Here is a 20,030-nt window from a genome sequence, read left to right on the forward strand (position 1 = left end):
TCACCAGGATGCAATTTGATACAGCAGAAAGTATGTGGGCTTTGTAACTAGATTTAACTGTATTTAAACGATAGGTCTTTTAGTTAAGTGGCCTTAGGTAAATCGCTTAATTGTACCAAATGAGTGTTAGTTTCTGCAAATGTATAATGAGAGTTTTTAATATCTTCTTTGCAGGGCTGCTTTAAGGATTGAGATTATATTTGTCAAACACCTAACATGGCACCTGGCATATAATAGGTGCTCAATAAATAGTAATACTTCTTGTTATTACTGGACTAAATGGTCTAAGACAGTTCTGTCTCTCCTTCATTTCTTTAGTCACTTCTTGCTGCTATTAGAGAGAAGTACCAGTTTTCTTTCTTCTTGCTGTGGCTCTCCAATTTGCTGCTTCTAATATTGTATGTAGTAGGAAAGCAAAAAAATCGCTCCTATGCTTAAGTATATGGTATATAAAAGTACATGCTACTCAAGGTGTGGTCCAGGGACTAGCAGCACAGGCATCAGCACCACCTGCGGAATTGTTAGAAATTCACATTCTCATGCTCTAACCTATATCTACTGAAACAGAATATGTGAGGGAGGGGCCCAGGAATCTGTATTTTAATAAGCTCTCCAGGTGATTTTTCTGCATGTTGGAAATGTGAAAAACACTGATGTAAATAGGCACTAAATGAACTGCTTTAGAGCAAAGGCTTGTAGTAATAAAATAGTACCATAGCTCAGAAGTTTTCTCTAGTTATATCTGGATTTTGGCTAGAGGGCAAAAGGTGCCAAAAGATTCTGTTCAAAAGACCTGGAAAAAATTGAGGGATGATTGTAAAGTGTTTGGAAATGTTTCGGAGTGATGCATGTGATTTTAAAAAGATCATTATAGATAGAGAGTGGGATTCTGGAGTTTCAGAGGTGCTTGCAAGCATTCTGGATGATGACAAAGTCCAAGACGGAGCCATGCACACTGGCAGACAAGGTAGAGGGAAAGGTGTTCTGAGGCGAGGAGCATGAAGCTGGAGTAGTAGATGGCCATTCATCTGGCAAGTGAAGTTATCTAAAATGATAGGTTTAGGTAGAAAGAAGAGAGGAAGACAAATAAAACTTTTGAAGAGAATGGGAAAATAAATCAGAAGTTTAGTGAAGGACAAATGGCTATAAGTGAGGACAGAGAATGCCAGAGCAAGATAGCATGAGCCAAATCCATTTTCTAAGTTCTCCTAAGGACCTTTGCTGCATATCACTTGTTAGATTGAGTGTAAGTTACTGATACCAGAAAGTTGTGAAAACGATTCCTTAAGTAAATTCTATAATTTTTAAGTTTAATCTTCTATTTATTTAGTCTGAATATCAGGTTGTACAATACATACTCCTAAAACATGTACTATTTAATTATCTAAGAATATTCAGAACTAAAATGGGAAGGATCATAATTTCATTATTGCTATTTTTACCTTCATGTGGTGAAGCAGTAAAACCAGATGGGCTTATTACCATAAATCCAGGGCTTGTAAGGGACCTTCCTCCACTGCTGGAATGCCTCAGGTACATTATTGACTGGACTTTCTCCTGAAAGATCTTGCCATCTAGAATCAAAAAAAATTTTTGAGACAGCCAACTTTTAAAAAAGGATAAAAAAGGCCAGGAGCAGTGGCTCATGCCTGTAATCCTAGCACTCTGGGAGGCCGAGGTGGGAGGATCACTCCAGGTCAAGGAGTTCGAAACCAGCCTGAGCACGAGCGAGATCTGTCTCTACTAAAAATAGAAAGAAATTAATTGGCCAACTAAAAATATATATAGAAAAAATTAGTTGGGCATGGTGGCACATGTCTGTAGTCCTGGCTACTCGGGAGGCTGAGACAGAAGGATTGCTTGAGCCCAGGAGTTTGAGGTTGCTGTGAGCTAAACTGATGCCACAGCACTCTAGCCCAGGCAACACAGTGAGACTCTGTCTCAAAAAAAAAAAAAAAGGATAAAAAAAACTTTAAAGGCAGATCATTAAATACAAATTCTGACAAAAAGATGATCAGAGAGAAAAAAATATGGCATACTTTATACTAATGCACATACATGAGTATTTATACTCTATATAATTTTTTATTTTGTTGTTGATTATTTCTAGCCACATTAACTTCTATTTTCTTTGAATTCCAACTATATTTATAGTTATTTATATGGTTTAACATTTAACTGTTCACTTTTTATATGTTATAGTCTCTCCAAGAAGACTATTCATCTGTTCATTCCTTGAGGAAAGAACTATGTCTCATATTTTTATATATCCCTTTCAGTGTCTATGACTCCTAACCTAATACTTCTAGCTTAATCTTCCTCTTCTGAGTTTCATAACTCAACTGCTTGACTTCTTGAATGAACCACAAATGCAACAAATCTAAATCAGAATCATTTTTTTGCCCTAAATTCACTATTTTTGTTTTGTTCTTTGGTTAGCTTGGTAGAAGTACCCATTCCCCACATGTAGGAACCTGGAGCCACCCTTGATCACTACCTTTCTTTTATCCATGGCAAGTCAGTCACCAGACATAACTGGCTTTATTTCTTATTTTTTGAACTCTCCTCATCTCTACCATAATGTAGGCTTTACCATCTCTCACTCGGATTACTGTCACAGATTTCTAAATGGTGTCCTTGACAGATATCTTGTCACCCTCATATCCTCACAGCTACCAGAATTCTCTCTCTCAAATGTCAACTCCTATTTAAAACCTTCCAGTGGCTTTCTGTTGCCTCTTTACCACCTTGGATAAAGTCCAAACTTCTAGTCTAGGAGATTCTCCACTATTTGTCCCCAGGCCCCACTCCAGCCTTGTTTCCTACATTACACTTCAACAGCACAAACTTCTTACAGCTCCCCATCAAGCTGCTTCTTTTGCCTGGAAGGCCCTTCCCTTTGATTCCTACTCATCCTTTATGACTCAGAGCAGGCATCACCTCCTCCAGGAACTGCCTCCTTAGCTCTCACATGCTCTATGCTTGCAGAAAACAAAATGTTGACTTCTGTATCACTGTGCTTTCCACATGGCATAGTATAATTATCTGTTTATGCGTCTCTCCTCTCCACTAGGCTGTACGTTTCTCAAGGTTGGGGACCATGTTTTACTCAACTTTGGAACCACCCTGCCTCCAGAATCTTTACCCACAGTCCTTTGTCTACTAAATGTGCTGAGCCTAACACAAAGTCATACTAAGTTCATTTTCATCTAGTTTCATTTTTTTGGAGACAGGGTCTCACTCTGCTGCCAGGGCTAGGTTGCAGTGGTGTCATTATAGCTCACTGCAACCTCAAACTCCTGGGCTTAAGCCATCCTCCTGCATCAGCCTCCTAAGTAGCTGGGACTATAGGCACACATCACCACACTTGGCTCATTTTATTTTACTTTTTGTAGACATGGGATCTTGCTGTGTTACTGGTCTTGAACTCCTGGCCTCAAGTGATCCCTTGGCCTTGGCCTCCCCAAAGTACAGGGATTACAGGTGTGAACCACTGTGCCTGGCCTGCTCACTAATTTTATTCATTTATTACATTTCTTAAAATGGATGTTGTACAACCAGTTTTCTACACCAAATTTACTACTTAGCTTTCTCATAGGTACAGTCTTTCTTTCTTTCTTACATTATATTTCTCTAGTTTTTAAAAAACTCTAATTATTCCATCTTTCTCTTATATTCATTCCTCTTTCTTGTCCCACTCTCTAAATAGTAATATTACAGTAGTTCTATCCTTAGCTTTGTCTTTCCTTTCTCTACATACTTTTCTTCAGTGGTCCTATCTGTTCTCAGAGCTTCAACTCACTTCTATGTGGGTAGCTCTTTACAACCTCCCCCATTTCATAACCCTTATTTCCAACTGCTTGCTAGACAATCATACCATGAATAACTACAAGGTACCTCAAATACAAGTATCATAAAGCCAAAGTATTATCCTTTTTCCTTAACATCCCCAGAGTCAAGTCATTCCACCCTAACCTTCCCATTTCTCCATTTATCTCTCCTTTCTAGTTCTACTGCTACCATGCCCAGATTCTATTATTTTGTCTCTTATAGACCACTATAATTGGTCTATCTCTAGTTTCTTATTCCTGAATCATACTGCAATAACTTACTTACATCATATCCCTTTCCTCAAGACAAAAAACCCTTTCAGTGACCTCTAACTAGAATATAAGTTCAAATTCTCTGGCCTTACATTCAAGGATCGATTTTAATATGACCTTAGGGGAAAAATAAATAAATGATGTCATAAACTATATTTATGGCATTATTTCTCAATACTCCTTTATAGGTCCTTTATATCTAGGTAAAATTCATTATTCCTTATTTTCTCTTTCCATTTTTCCTCCCCTTAAAGAAATTCTCTTTGCCTGAAATGGTAATTCTCTAATCTCCCTTTTCAAATCTCCCTTTTTCAAATTCTCCCCAAATTCTTCAATGTTATGTCAGGTATCATGTAACCTATTAAATATTCTCTTTCCACAGTGGTCTGATGCAACCCTTTCTCCTCCGAAATCTCATTAGTTCTTCTTTTTTATCTATTATGTACTTACCAAATATTGTTTCTTATTGTAGCTATTTGAGTGTATGTCTCCTCTCTTCTCTTGCTATTTAGGCTCCCTGAAGGCAGAGGCCATGTCTGGTTCATTCTATAACTGTCTGCCTGTACCAACCCCAGTATGTAATTAGGACAGTTTCTAGTACAGAGAGGCCATTCAAATAACAAACAAATGTGGATCAAGTGGAAAGAATAAAAACAAAAATGGAGATAGCCAAGATCTAACAAAAAATGATTATACTTACCTATGTGCAAAGAAAAGTAGAAGTTCGTGGGGTTGTGACAAACGTAAGTATTAGTAGGAGGGTGAACTGCTAAAAGGAAATTGAAGATAATTGTCAATAACTCCAAATCTGGAGGAGATCCAAGGACTTCTGCTATAATTTTCACAAATGATCTACAAACCTCTCGGGGCATGGATGTGAGCTGCCCCTCTTTGTGTTCCTGAAAAAATAAAAATCAAACTCTCATTAGATTTAAAGAACTGTCGATTTAACTAAGGTTTTTCATTTAAGCAAGATATTCTTTTTAAGATAGAATTCTGTTGGTTTACAACTTGAATCTGACCATATTTATCATTAAGTTGAGTTGCTATTTCTCATGTCAAGCAATCTTATTATTAAAAATTCATTAAAATTGATAGCAACTTATTTGTAGCCCATTTACCTTAATTAACAGAGGCAAAGTTATATTTTAGCACCCACAAGTATAGACTCAAAAGCCAAACTACCTAAGTTTGCATTCTGGCTCCTCCACTTACTAGCTGTGTGACCTTAGATATGTTATGTAACATTTCCATGCCTCAGTTGCTTTGTCTATAATATGAGAATACTACTAGTGCTACTTCATAGGGTTGTTCCAAGGATTAACGAACATAAATTCTTTGAATAGTGCCTCACATATAGTAAGCCCCATGTAAATATTAGCTACAATTAGTATTACCATCACTACTATTACTATTACTACTACTGATACTACTTCTTCTTCCTCTTCTTCTTCTTCTGTTGCTACTACTATTACTACTATGGGATCAGGAGGGAAAATTTCTGATAGACAAAATTAGTACATTAATACAATGTGCTCCAGTTTACAAAGCTCTTTCTCACAACAGCTCTATGAGAGGTTTTACCCCTCATTTCTAGAGTAAGAGGCTCATTTTTGACTAGCATATACCACACAGAAAGTATGTATGTAGTACAATTATAACCCAAAAGTATGTATGCAGTACAATTATAATCAAACGCAGGCCACTGAACTCTTTCTACTACATCATCTACTGCCTGGAATAATGAGACTTGGTAGAATGCCAAGTAATTACTAAAAATAAATATGATATAAATAAATTGTTTTTATCCTCCAATTCCATCTCCCCAATAGATAGCAGCTGGCCTCTCGATCAAGGGTATGGGAGGCAAACTTCCTCATCTTCCCTTTCCCTATGTCCAAATATATATCTCTACATTTACCCTTCTTCATTTATCCTGTGTATTGCTGAATTGAAGTACTTAAAATGTACATGTTAATTTTAAAACAATTTAATCTAACTACCTCAGATTAAAGAAGAGAACACTAATTCTACAGAAGGAGAAAACACAAAATCCCTTTGCCAAGATCTTACAACCATCAAGTGGTGATCTAAGACAGAAACACAGATCTCCTGAGTTCCAGTATAGAGCTATTTCTGGTACAAACATCTGCCTTTCTTCTAAATTGTACCCCTTGTATATTCTTAACTTTCCTGGTTGCAAAATCAGTTAATCATTGCTAAGTGCATGCTAGCTCAAGTTTCTTAAATCTTGCACTCTCCACTAACTTCATGATAGTTACCAGTATCCTATTTTATTGGGGGGGAAAATCCCATAATTTGACCTTTTGTTAACATTCTGTTTCTCTTTTTACTTTTGCTGCTGGACTTTTTAATACATGTTTATTCTCACTATTTCCAATGGTCCACCACACATGCTGCCTGAAATCTGGTTCTTGCCATCTCCATGCTACTAAAATCTTGCAAGTCATTAAGAATTTCTAAGCCAGTGGCCCTTTATCTGTCTACATTTTCTCTGAACCTACCACATCATTTGGCTCAAGGTACCACCTCCTCCTATGTATGCTCTTCCCCTCTGTCCACCCCTGACTTTCACTTTACTAAGTTTCCTGCTTCTTCTCCTACCTCGTTGATTACTCTTTCTATCTCTCTTTCAATAGCCCCTTTTTCCTGTTTCACACCATGAAAATGGTTTTTCCGGAATGGTTCTTCCCTCTATGATTCTCTCACTACATCTGTCTATCTTGTAGTGCTTATCTAACCCCAAGGCTTCACTACTGTAAGTGCCTAGCAGTCACCGTCACTGAACGTCCCCCTGTAACCTCAGCTACAGAAAATATAAACTACAAGAATATCACACTGTCATATGAACTCATTGAAAACTGGCCAATCAATTTCAAAACGAATATACATAGGCAAAATTTAGAGGAAAACTGATGCATAAATGACGCATAAAACATTCAGTAAGCAAGGGGCCTGAGAGATCACCAAATTGTATTCCTGACAATAGTCTAATTTACCATAAGAGCCAAGAAAGGCAAAAAAAAATTTTTTTTTTCAGAATTCATTCATTTAACAAATATTTACCAGGTGCTTGTGTGTGGCAAGCACTGAGGTTACAGTGTGATCAACAAAAAACATATCCCTGCCACCCTCAGGAGGTGTATGGAGGGAAATAAACCATAATCTCATAAAAAACAGTAAAACTAACAAATTGTATATGCACAGAGTGTGAATAAGGGTATAAAGGGGAAGGGGTTAATTTAGATGGAAAGGACAGGGAAGGCATCGCTCAGGAAGTAAGTTTAAAGTTGCCATAAGAAGGATAAGCAATAGTTAGCCAGATAAAATGGATGAGATCAATAACTTTTAAGGCAAAAAGAACACTATGTTCCCTGATGTGGGAGAATGCTTGTTTAAGGAAGGGAAAGAAAGCCAGGGAGGCTGAGTAGTATGAGGCTGGAGTGGTTGCCAGATCATATAGACCATATTATAATTGTCACGGATTTTGGATTTTAGCCCAAACCACAATGAGAAGCCCCTAGTACCACTGAAGCAAAAGCACTAAAAGTATAATATATTGATGATCCCATGGAGTATCTGTACTTATCTAACTTGACAAAGTTCCAATAGATGCCTTAGACATTTTTAAAAAACTTGAAAGATAGTCTGCAGATAAAAGAACATCTGTAAACGCAAAGAAAAAAATTTAACTAGAAGCCAGGCCATAGCACATACATTATAACATAAATGGTGAAATTAGTGCCACTTTTTAATATAATTTTTGGCTACATTTTCAAGACGCTAATTCTTTTAGTAAATTTATACTTATTTAAACAATGCATACTTATAAGTTTTTATTTAAGGAATATGAAATAGTTAAAATTAATGAAATAGTGAGTACAATATGGTAGTAAAACTCAGCGAAAATCAAGCAGGTGGGAGGGGGAGAAGGGGATGGGTAAATGCACACCTAATGGGTACAAGGCACACTATCTTGGTGCTGGGCACACTTATAACTTTGACTCAAATGGCACAAAAGCAATTCATGTAATCAAAACGTTTGTACCACCATAATACTCTAAAACTTAAAAAAATTAATTAACTATGATCTTTAAGACATCACAGAATTATTATTATATCCCAACTCAAAAAAAATCTCAGAAATTTAGTAGTTGTTCTTTTGTAATTGAGTAAGGAATGATGACAGTGTGAAGATCAAGGTATAAGAGGCAGGAGTTGAAAAACGCCTATATTATTTGTTGAAAGAAGAGAACCTGGATAGTAGAGAAGATGGAAAAGAGAGAAAAAAATTCCCATTGAAAGTCCCACAAAAATTTGATGTCCAAAGTATTGAATTATTACACAGAAACAACTACAGAAAATATCTCTCCAAAAGTAAAGTTGCATGAAAAGTACCTGTAAAACCTGACAAGTCAGTAGAAAGTGATGAACCACTTGAGCTTTCAATAACTGCTTAATATTAAACATCTGCTGGTGGTGATCTGCTCTGATGAGGACTTCTAGAGCAGCTAGCAGAGTTTCCCAAACACCTTGCTGAGAAAATAAACACACACCAATAAGCACATAGTTGCTGAAAAACAGGCTTCCTGCTTTTTAGAAAACACATAACACAATTTAACACTGTGTATATATTCAGTATCAAAGTTTAAATTTGTCTGAAAAAAGCAAATCTTAAAATTCATTCTCCGATTATTATTTTTTGTTGTCAACAGGTCATTTCCAATTACCCATGTTGAATGCAATATTTTATTAATATTAGGTGCTTTATTACATTACCCTTTCTGTGGCATTAAACGATATATAAGTATTTTCAAAAGGTGAATTATTTTGAGGGATTTATTCAAATTACAGAAGTATACATATTCCAATATAATTGTTTTCAAATAATTTATCTTCAAGGAATGTTATTAAAATGTATACATTTCAATACCAATTTGCATACACAGAATTTAACCAAATAATTTTAGAACAAATCATACTAAATTGAAAAGTCACGGACAATGTGAAAATTCTGCATTTTTTAACTAATTTACTTTTAAGTCCAAATTAATAGAATTCTCTGAACTACAAACTATGCATCTTCAAAGAGTAGTTAGCATCCTTTGATGGTGCCTTAAAATGCTCCTCCCGTATTGAATCAATCTTAAGTTAAACATAATATTAGAGACAAAGAGAGCTTACATAGATAACTAATACTGAAAGATAATCTCCTCCTCATCTTATTATCCCCATTGACCTTTCAACAAAGCTTTTAACAAAAAGCAAAATTAGCTGGCTTGGGGTTGCAGGTCTTACTATTTCTCCTGCCATTATATGGCAACAATGAACAATGAAAAGGCCAAGGAATTGATAGACTTAATCATACTACTCTAACCAATGTACCTCTCTCTTCACGAGATAGAGGCAAGATGCGCTAAAAGCAAAAGCCATATGAAAACTGGAAGACAAGGCCACCAAAGTATGAAAACTTGATTCAAATCTGAAAAATAGTACCAAAATAAAATAGTGACAATATAAACAAACCACCAACGACAAAGAACAAGAAAAACCAATGTTAGTTCAAAAATAATTAGGTAAGAAAATCTTATTTCAAATCCATAGAAATGTATGTGTGTTTCATTACTTTGAATTCAATAAAAAATGTTTTTTTAAATCAACCCCAAATTTGCCTGCTCTTTTGAAATACTAAATAAACTGCAATATTTAGGTAGGTTGGATATTCCAATCTGCAACTGAGCATATTCACTATTATATATTTATACTGCCTTTGATACAATTTGTTTACATATGCTATCCTTGTAATTATTTGTTTTCTCTACCTATAATATTTCACTTATTTTTATCTATCTTCTATTTTTTTAAATCTGAAGGTGACTATTTATTCAGATGAGAAAAGAAATTACAACAAATTACAAGGTTTAAAAATACAAAAATACCATAAATACCACTAAATTCAGAAAAATAGTAATAGTTTAGTTAGCTGCTTGACATGTCTTTTTAATACTTTTATGTTTTGTGGCTGCATATTCTTTGATTGCCTCTTCATATAACAGTTTTGTAATATAATTTTCTATAAGAACAACAGAAAAATAATTCTCTTTCCTCTAGCATGTTTGAGCTATGTTTGTTTATTCATTTATTTATTTATTTGAGACAGAGTCTCACTCTGTTTCCTGGGTTAGAGTGCCGTGGTGTCAACCCAGCTCATAGCAACCTCAAACTCCTGGGCTCAAGCAATCCTACTGCCTCCACCTCCTGAGTAGCTGGGACTATAGGCATGCACCACCATGCTTGGCTAATTTTTTCTATATAGATTTTTTTAGTTGTTCAGCTAATTTCTTTCTATTTTTATTAGAAACGGGGTCTCACTCTTGCTTAGGCTGGTCTCAAACTCCTGACCTCGAGCAATCCACCAACCTTGGCCTCCCAGAGAGCTAGGATTACAGGTGTGAGTCATGGCGCCCAGCCTGTTTATTTTTATTAATATATTAGAAGAGTTTTTTCCAGCTTCACAACTTATTATCAGTAATGAGCAAATTTTTAGGGACTATTGCCAAATTTGGGAATAATCAATTTTTTAAAATTCTAAAGGTATATATACTCTGAATTGCTCTTTAAATAATTATGTTTGATGATAATGTTATTATACTCTAATTAATTATAGACAATCTAATTTTTTGCAAAAATCCCGAATACCTACCACCAATACTTACTAGAGCCCTGCTACATGTGGAAGGAACAGTCTACACTAGAACTAATAAGCCTACAAGCCTATACAATTAAGACTGTTTAAAACTAGGGCAGAAAGAAAACAGCCCTATACTCATTCCCTGGCTGGGTCCAGCCCATTCATTACAGGTGTTGAGATGCAGTGCCTAGACCTAAGATCTATTTATGTTGCTTACTTTATGCTTATGATGAAACCTTACCCTACACACCACCATCTCAACTCCTAAGCCAGTGCGGCTCTCCTACTCAGAAATGTGTCCATTTTCCTCTCCTGGACCTGACTCCTCTGACTTTAGCATGCCCCCCTTTCAGAGTTTTCAGTAAATGTGAGCCTTCGACTGATCCAAATAAGCCTATGTGCTCCTGCTTGAGTGTGGTATTCTCAGCCAGCCCAAGCTCTGATCCTTACCCTCCAGCTCAGCATTACCCATGGCTGTTCAAACCTTTGCATGGGAAATAATCTCCAGATTTCTATTTATAATTAACATTACACTGAAGCAATAAATTCATTCTTTTCTTCAGAAGAAGAATTAGATAAATTATTTAAAAGTATATGCTTCTATTCACAATAGCTAAAATGTGGAAGCAATCCAAAGTCCCTCAACTGATGAATGGATAAGTAAAATGTGATATATGAATAGAATAGAATATTATTCAGTGTTAAAAATGAAGGAAATTCTGACAGATACTATAACATGGATGAACCTTGAAAACATTATGCTAAGCGAAATAAGCTAATCACAAAAAAAAAACAAATACTACACAATTTCACTTATATTAGATAGTCAAATTCATAGACCCAGAAGTAGAATGGTGGTTGCTAGGGAGTGGGGAAAAGGAGGAAAAGGGAGTTATTGTTTAAAGGGTACAGAGTTTTGTTTTTATATAACAAAGAGTTATGGAGATGGATAGTGGTAATAGTTGTACAACACTGTGAATGTGCCACTGAACTGCAGACTTAAAAATTGTTAAGATAGCAAATTGTATGTTACATATATTTTACAATAAAAAATAGAAAAAATCATATATTACATGCCTCTGCTTTATTCCATATCTTCCAGTCAAGCAATAACTTCTCTAACAGTTTAACATCTTGGATTATAGCATTAGACTCCATGTCCAAATTAAACTCTCCGTTCTCATTGATGTGAATAATATCTTCATCACAGCAACCTTCGAGAAGAGTCTACAGAAAATTAGTATTAATACAAGATGCATTAATAATTGATTAATCAAAAAATTCAACAGAAACATTAAGTTTTCAATCTTAGCAATCATGACATTAAATTCAAAGGAAAATACAAATAATTCAACATTTCACAAAATATCTTGAATTTGTTTTGTAAAACAATTCAGATTAATAGAAAAATCTCAAACTTTCAAATATTTGTAAGAAATTACTAGATTTCAAATATGGGGTAAAACAAACCGCATTCTATTTTCACTTTTTAAATCGAATTAATCTCCCATTAGGCTTTAAAACCTTTTCCAAAAAGTAGTAAGGATTTATGGCATAAATGCATGGATCTTGATAGACTGAAGAGGTGTGGGTGGAAGTAAGGGTAAGGGAATCAATCATCTTTTGCCTTAGTATCAATAATTCAGAGAAAAATATTTTCACAGTGCTACCAAATACTTTTAGCTAGAAAGGTATTTAAATATATGATGATAGTGGGATCATAATAAAACTAACACCAATATCAGTGACTTTAGAAATTAACTCTGTAGCACCATTGCTACATACCATTGGAATGGTATGTCTCTAGGTGTCTGGAAAACTAGGTTGTGTTCCATATGATGGGAGCTGAAACAAACAAATTCATCAGTCTACAGAATGAGGGAATGGCCTGGGAGATATCTGTGGTCCATTCAGATCTAAAGTTTTATGGATTTTTTTTTTTACGTTTCCAAAATGCTATAAGGAAAAGAAAAATGTAATTATTTAAATGATGAAAAGAACCAGGCTGGGCGCGGTGGCTCACGCCTGTAATCCTAGCACTTGGGAGGCCGAGGAGGGCAGATTGCTCGAGGTCAAGAATTCGAAACCAGCCTGAGCAAGAGCGAGACCCCCATCTCTACTATAAATAGAAAGAAATTAATTGGCCAACTAATATATAGAGAAAAAATCAGCCGGGCATGGCACATGCCTGTAGTCCCAGCTACTCAGGAGGCTGAGGCAGGAGGATTGTTCAAGCCCAGGAGTTTGAGGTTGCTGTGAGCTAGGCTGACACCACAGCACTCACTCTAGCCTGGGCAACAAAGCGAGACTCTGTCTCAAAAAAAAAAAAAGAAAAGAACCAGAAGAGTGACCAGTTTGATTACACATATACTGAGTTTCCGTCATTTTCTTCAGGAATAATTGAAACACAAACTATTATTGAAAGACTTTGATGAAGAGATGCATATCACTGCATATGAAACTATAAGAATAAATTTTATGAGGTCATACCTTCAAAATGTGAAAGCCAACAATGCATTTTTGTTTGATCAACACCTGATGAATCATGGAAAGTCCATTACAATTTTCTAATTCATGTACTCTTTGTTGGTTGTATTTAATTAATGAGAGTATAACTTGCAGTGCTAATGCTTGAGTTTCTTCACAGCTACTAAGTTCAACAACCTAAAAAAAGGGAATATGTCTTACTACTAATTTGTTGAGTAACATGTATGATTATTTTCTATTATGTAATATCAATCCACCAGTTTCTATGAAAGTTTATTTTTTAATGCTCATGCTATACTTATTTAAGAATTGTGGATAAATAAAACCAAGAGAAAGGCATAAATTCCATGTTCTTTAATCTCTTACATATACTATATACTAAAATAGCATTAACAATCTTAGAGGTCAGTAGCACTCTATAATCAGTGATCTGAAGTGTCAGCAAAATGCTTCAAGTTTTTGATAAACTAGTCAATCAACAAACAGGCTCTGAGTTATGTGCTGTGGAAGATAAAAAGAAGTAAAAGACATGATAACTGCCCCCAGTGGTACTTACTATCTAATCAAAGAGATAAGATGCATATATAAAAACCACATATTGTGTCTTATACTTCAATTCAACCAAAGTTTCCTGACAACTACTGTATTAAGAAACACACACCTATTATCATGATAAAGAAGGCAAAGAAGATAAAACAAAAGGTATGCCAGGAGAGCACAGAAACTACTCTGACCCTTTTCTGCTTGGTTTAGGGAAGGATATACAGAGAGAAAATGGCCTGGAAGGAGAGCCAAGGGGTGGCTACAGGCAGGGCACAGCCAGAGGAGGGGCAAAGGCCTAAACTGGAAGTTCATGGTACATCTGTAAGTCTGCAGATTGCCTCTTTGGCTGGATTGTGGAGATTAGGCTCAAAAGGCAGGCTATGCATATAAGGATTTTAAAGAGACTGAATTTTATTTTTGTAAGGGAGGAGGAAGGATACTAAACAAAGTTTCTAAGTTTTAAATGTGGAAATACACTTTAAAAGTCTTAATGGCAATATCCTGAATATATGAAGATAAAAATTTAACCTTTATCTCTAGGATGCATTCCTTGTGTAACAATCATAACAAAATTATATTCAATACCTTGAGGAAAAAGGATGCTCATTTTGAAATTATACAATGGTATAAAAGGAGGTCACAAAATGTTGATGAGGAGTTAAATGAAGGGCTTTTAATTTTTAAAACACTAGAGGACAATCTACTCAACTAGATACTAGATGTAAAAAAAAAAGTATGCAAAAGAAAGAGGTAGAGAAGGAAAGATAGCCTAAAGAATATGGTAGGTCAAATGCTAACAAGATATTTATAAAAACACTAACAACAACAAATGCTGATTATTGCAAAATTAATCAAAGGTGGTCCATTAAAGAAAGAGCCAGTTAGAGAGACAGTGAAAATTTAATAATGTTGCAGAATTTATACTTAGGGATAAAATGAAGAAGGTATTCTGAGGATGAAGGAAAATCAAGCTGCTTTAATTAAACATGGATATGGACCCTGAGGAAGTAGAAATGATTTGTACCAAAGTGAGACTATTCGTGCCCCCTATTACAGATTTCAGCAATCCCTGAAATAATCAATCTACAATTACTCACTGCCTATTCTGCATCAGGAAAGATATTGTCCCTGCTTTCAAACAACTAAATAGAACAGATAGTTAAATGATTGTTCTCAAATGGTACTCATGGCCCAAGTCAAACTTCCTATATTTCTGCTCTTTAAAAAAAACTCAAAACTCAATTAAAGGTTTTTTTTTTTAACTTATTTGTTGACCTTTGGTTTTTTCCACACATTGGGATAAAAGCCCCACAAACCTTATTTTAAAAGTATTTTTCTTTCATATTACTATGGCATATATTTTTCTTTCCCAAAGCAATTTTACATCTTGTACATTTAACATTTAATTGTTATAATTACATTTCTGGTTAATAGAAAACTTGTAAAATCTTCATAAATTAGAATAAACCTTAACAATTTGTGACAGAAAGCTTGATGACATCTTTAATATGTAATTTTCTTATCTTAAAAGTTTAATACAGTTGAGTGTAGCTTTTTATGGTAATCCAAAAGAAACTGTTAAATTATCAATAATAAATAAGCAGTTCTCTTTAGACAAAACTATAATCAGTGATTCTTACCCTAGCAAAAAGAAAAACAAAGATGCCAGTTCCACCAATCTCATGCAAAATGCCTTGCATAGTTTTACATTCAGTAGGCTGGAGATTCTTTAGATGATGAGGTTCTAATAAGATGCTCTGAACTTCTTTTGAGCTGAAGGGTCTTTGAGAGAGCTGAGTTTTCATCTGACCTTTAAGTCTAATCACTGGCTCATAGATGGTATACTGAGCAGGACAGTAAGTTGTATAAACAACTGAAAGACTTTCCTGAAATATAAATAGTTTCCTTCAGTAACTAAACAAGTTAAAAAGTTATCAACTAGTAAACAGACATTTCAAAGTGAAAAGAAACCCAACTAATCTTTTTATTTGTTTTAAAAAAGACAGCTAATACACTAAACAAAGATGAACACGAAAGGCAGGGCTGCTTCTCACAAAGCTGTTTCATTTAGCAGTGATCAATAATATAAACCACAACAAAGTTGAGGAGGATTCCAGTTTTGATCAGTTGTTTAGAATAAATATGAAATTATTCTTAATATGAATAACAGCTAAATTTTATACCATACTCATTACATACCAGGCACTGTTCTAAGTACTTACAAATACTGGGAACTCTGGGTCAATTTACCTGAAATTTTTGTTTTGGATTTGCTTATGGGTTGGCAACTCATTTAAAAGTGACTCTAAACTAGATCTTTCTTTCTTTCTTTTTTTTTTTTTTTTTTTGAGACAGAGTCTCACTTTGTTGCCCAGGCTAGAGTGAGTGCCGTGGCGTCAGCCTAGCTCACAGCAACCTCAATCTCCGGGGCTCAGCGATCCTACTGCCTCAGCCTCCCGAGTAGCTGGGACTACAGGCATGTGCCACCATGCCCGGCTAATTTTTTGTATATATATTTTTAGTTGGTCAATTAATTTATTTCTATTTTTGGTAGAGACAGGGTCTCGCTCAGGCTGGTTTCGAACTCCTGACCTCGAGCAATCCGCCCGCCTCGGCCTCCCAAAGTGCTAGGATTACAGGCGTGAGCCACCGCGCCCGGCCGATCTTTCTTTCTAATAGAATAAAATTCTAGACCGTCAGCAGACCAAACAAAACTTAAATAGAACTTTCAATATCTCTCCCATGTAAATGATAGCTGCAATCAGCTTTTGGCTTCCTGTCAAGATTCTCTAAACTACTTTAAAAATTAAGGTAGGTTTGTTTGTTTGTTTGTTTGTAGATATGGGGTCTAGCTACATTGCCCAGGCTGGCCTCCCAAAGTGCTAGGATTACAGGCATGAGCCACTGCACCTGTCCAAGGTAAATTTTAAATGTATAATGCACTTTGAGGTGGTTTCGGTAGCTGCTGCCAAGCCCAGGCTCAGGGAAGTCATATATATTCAGTGTCATCTCACAGACGTTGGTGGGGGCCTTGGGCTTTGATCATTTATGACTCACAGCAATCGGACATAGCACCCAGCATATTTGCACACTAAACCAATTACACAGTCTGTCATATATGATTAGGTTGGAAAATAAAGTTTCAAGCCTGTAGTAGTTTTAGTCAGAAACCTGACATGAAAGCACCACTTCTCCCTGACCACTCTTTCACGGACCTTATAACCTCCAAATTACTAAATCAGACTTAAAGAATTTACTTTCTAAAAAGAGTTTTCACATAAAACCCTTGGAATTTTTATTTGTGATAATTTCTGTTGAGTTTTATGACTTACATGACCTATATTCTTTCAGGAAAAATAAAAGAATTAGGGAAAATTGTTTTACAAAAACAAGTGGATTAACCAAAAATTAGAGAACACACACTTGTGTGAGCTCCTCAGTTTCCCTAAAGCAGAGGTTCTCAAAGTGTGGTCCCCAGTCAGCAGCATCACCATCACCTAGGACCTTATTAAAAATGTAAATCCCAGGGCCACACTTCAGACTTACTGAATCAGAAGTTCTGGCCCAGTGACCTATATTTTAACAAGCCCTCTGAGTAATTCCGATGCACAATTAGGTATGAGAACCATTCCCTAAATCAAGTTTTGTGGGTTTTGTTTTTTGTTTTTTCAATTGAAGCAGAGTCTCGCTATGTTTCCCAGGCTGGTCTTGAACTCCTGGGTTCAAGTGATCTTCTCACCTAGGCCTCCTGAGGACCTGAGATTAGAGGCGCATGCTACTATGTCCGGCTTCCAAAGCATGTTTTCTTAATGGTGAGACATCTGGGATGGGATCATCCTTTGTTATACAATAGTGCTCATGTACCATAGAGAATTTAGCATGCCTGGCCCTCACCCAATAACCACTGACAACCAGATCCCCCTGGCACACCTCAACAAGAACAAGAAAAAGTACATTCTAAAACAGCAATCTCCTTCAAGTAGGAAATATCTCTGACCTATAATTGTAATTCTCATAAGAAGTAAGTATAAAATAAACTAAACCAACAAACTTACTATAGAAATATACTTTCAAGGAAAAGAAAATGTAAGTATAAAACCTGAAATATATTTTGAAGGAAGTCAGAGCTCTAAATTTTTTCAGGAAAAAACATATTCTAAGAAAAGAAAATGTTAAAGAACAAAATGAAAAACTTTAGAAATCTAATTTATAAGTAATTACACATTTTAACAAATATATCTACATACAGTTATTATTAAAATTAAAACTTACAATTAAGAGACCAATGTCCACATCTTTCTTGGTCATAAAAAGTTCTCTGATTTGTTCACACTGCAGAATTTCCTTATTGATATATTTGGAGTAGTCATTGACTGGTTGGCCATATTTACATGGCATTATAGATGTGTGGTTGGGTCCACAAGCATATAGATAAAAGGCTTCTTGTGAACCAATCTTAGCTCCTGAATAGCATAAAAATATGGTAGTTATTTAAAACACTCTGACCAGAATTTTTCATAAAAAGCAAGAAACCAAGAGTTATTATTTTTGCCAGATTCTTTCAGTTGTTCATATTTTATAAAATTAACAAAACCTCAATTTCCAAATTAATGTCATAAGAAAATAAGCTATGCCAACTGTGATGGAAGATGAATTAATGATTAATGTATGTAAAGATAATTGTGAAGCTCTTGATAAAATAAAATTATAAAATTTCTATTTTCTCCTTAAGCCAGAAAACAGATTTTTTTGTTTTGTTTTGATTTGTTTAATCAATGGAAACTATACCTTGGTAAATTCCATTTTAAAATCAAATTTGATTTAATATCTTTATTCCTTCCTATCTATTCAATAAACACTGCCTGAAATGCTATTATGTATCAGGTTTAATGAAATATTTTTAAAATCATATATTTCATTTTTCCCCTAAAATTTGATACTTATATAGGATATACTAAAATTACAAATAAAAGAGACAATAAGCTTACTAGTCATAATACCCAATTTTCCAGGATTGTAAAATAATGTTGATTTAATATAAGTTTCTCTTTTTTTGGAGGGGGCAGAGAGAAAGGAACACATTTCTGTATTAAATGAATATATCAATTGTAAGACATATCTAGATTATAAAAATGTTAAAATATTTAAAAAGTCTATCTTAGAATCTTAGAAATGCAGTACTTATTATAACACAGATGTAGAAACAGAGATCAACATTTTAGTCAGGTTAATTCATTAAGTTTAATATTTGTTAACTGAAAAACAAAAATGCTTCAAAGGGAAAAATATACCATTGAAGAGGAGCAAATTTCCCAGGTCCCATTTTCCAGCCAATTGCAAAAACTCTTCTTGGGATGATAAACAATGGCCGATCATACAAAATGTTTTATTGCTATCAGATGACAAACTTGTTTTTCTTGGAAGCATAAAATCCAAAGTAACATCAGGCTTCCTACATTAAAAACAAAGTTAAATCAATGACTTCAGGGAGTACTAGTATTTTTTAAAATACTTCAAATAGTTTTAAAGTATGAATGTTTAACAACAGGAAATTCTTGAATAATTTTGTTGGTTCCGTGTCAGATGGCTGGTGATGGGGAGGGAAAGGGGCTGATTCTGTTGTCTTTGGGCAGAGATGCTGGCAGTCCACAAGCCACCGGAGTGGGAGCAACACAGAGATACCCAACGATCCCACAACCGGCCATGGGAAGTGTGACTGGACATTTGCTGCCAGTTTTCTTTGCCATGGGACTTCTGCATATGTACCTTCCTGGTTTACAGGTACAAACCAATCACCTTCTTACCTCCCCATTGCCCCCTAATTTTACAAAGAAGTCTCACATCTTGGCACACGTTTCCAAAAATTTTATGTCCTTTATGAGGGCTTTGAAGACTATTCAGAAAAACAATATCTCTTCTGCAAATTTTCCTGTCTAGCCACTGAAATGCACTGATGCTTTTTGCATTTTCTGTTTTTTTTTCAGTGGTAAGTGATTACAGAGCTTTTGATTAGTTTCTTTTTCTTCATAGATAAAGGTTACACGAATACTTACAGAGGACTTGAAAAGGTAAAGTAAGGCTTTTTCACAGAGAGACACACAAAAGCCAGGAGGACTACATCAACTAGCAAAACTTCAGAATGCCAAGCTTCTATCTCTAGTATAGGAACATTTTACACTCCATGG

The 20,030-nt window shown here is 35.2% G+C and overlaps 1 protein-coding gene across 5 annotated transcripts in view; it reads right to left on the reverse strand.

The window, feature by feature from the left end:
• LYST (lysosomal trafficking regulator) overlaps positions 1-20,030 on the reverse strand; it is a 408,790-nt gene that overhangs the window by 88,496 nt on the left and 300,264 nt on the right. For all 5 annotated transcript variants that reach the window (XM_075995487.1, XM_075995488.1, XM_075995490.1 and 2 more), the window contains 8 exons: positions 19,137-19,297; positions 18,118-18,308; positions 15,486-15,731; positions 13,306-13,479; positions 11,893-12,042; positions 8,523-8,660; positions 4,804-5,002; positions 1,443-1,574 (listed from right to left, as the gene is read on the reverse strand). In XM_075995487.1, coding sequence (XP_075851602.1) covers positions 1,443-1,574; positions 4,804-5,002; positions 8,523-8,660; positions 11,893-12,042; positions 13,306-13,479; positions 15,486-15,731; positions 18,118-18,308; positions 19,137-19,297 — 1,391 coding nt within the window. The remainder of the gene's footprint in view (positions 1-1,442; positions 1,575-4,803; positions 5,003-8,522; positions 8,661-11,892; positions 12,043-13,305; positions 13,480-15,485; positions 15,732-18,117; positions 18,309-19,136; positions 19,298-20,030) is intronic.

This window comes from Microcebus murinus, chromosome 19, assembly GCF_040939455.1.
Source record: "Microcebus murinus isolate Inina chromosome 19, M.murinus_Inina_mat1.0, whole genome shotgun sequence".
NCBI lineage: Eukaryota > Metazoa > Chordata > Mammalia > Primates > Cheirogaleidae > Microcebus > Microcebus murinus.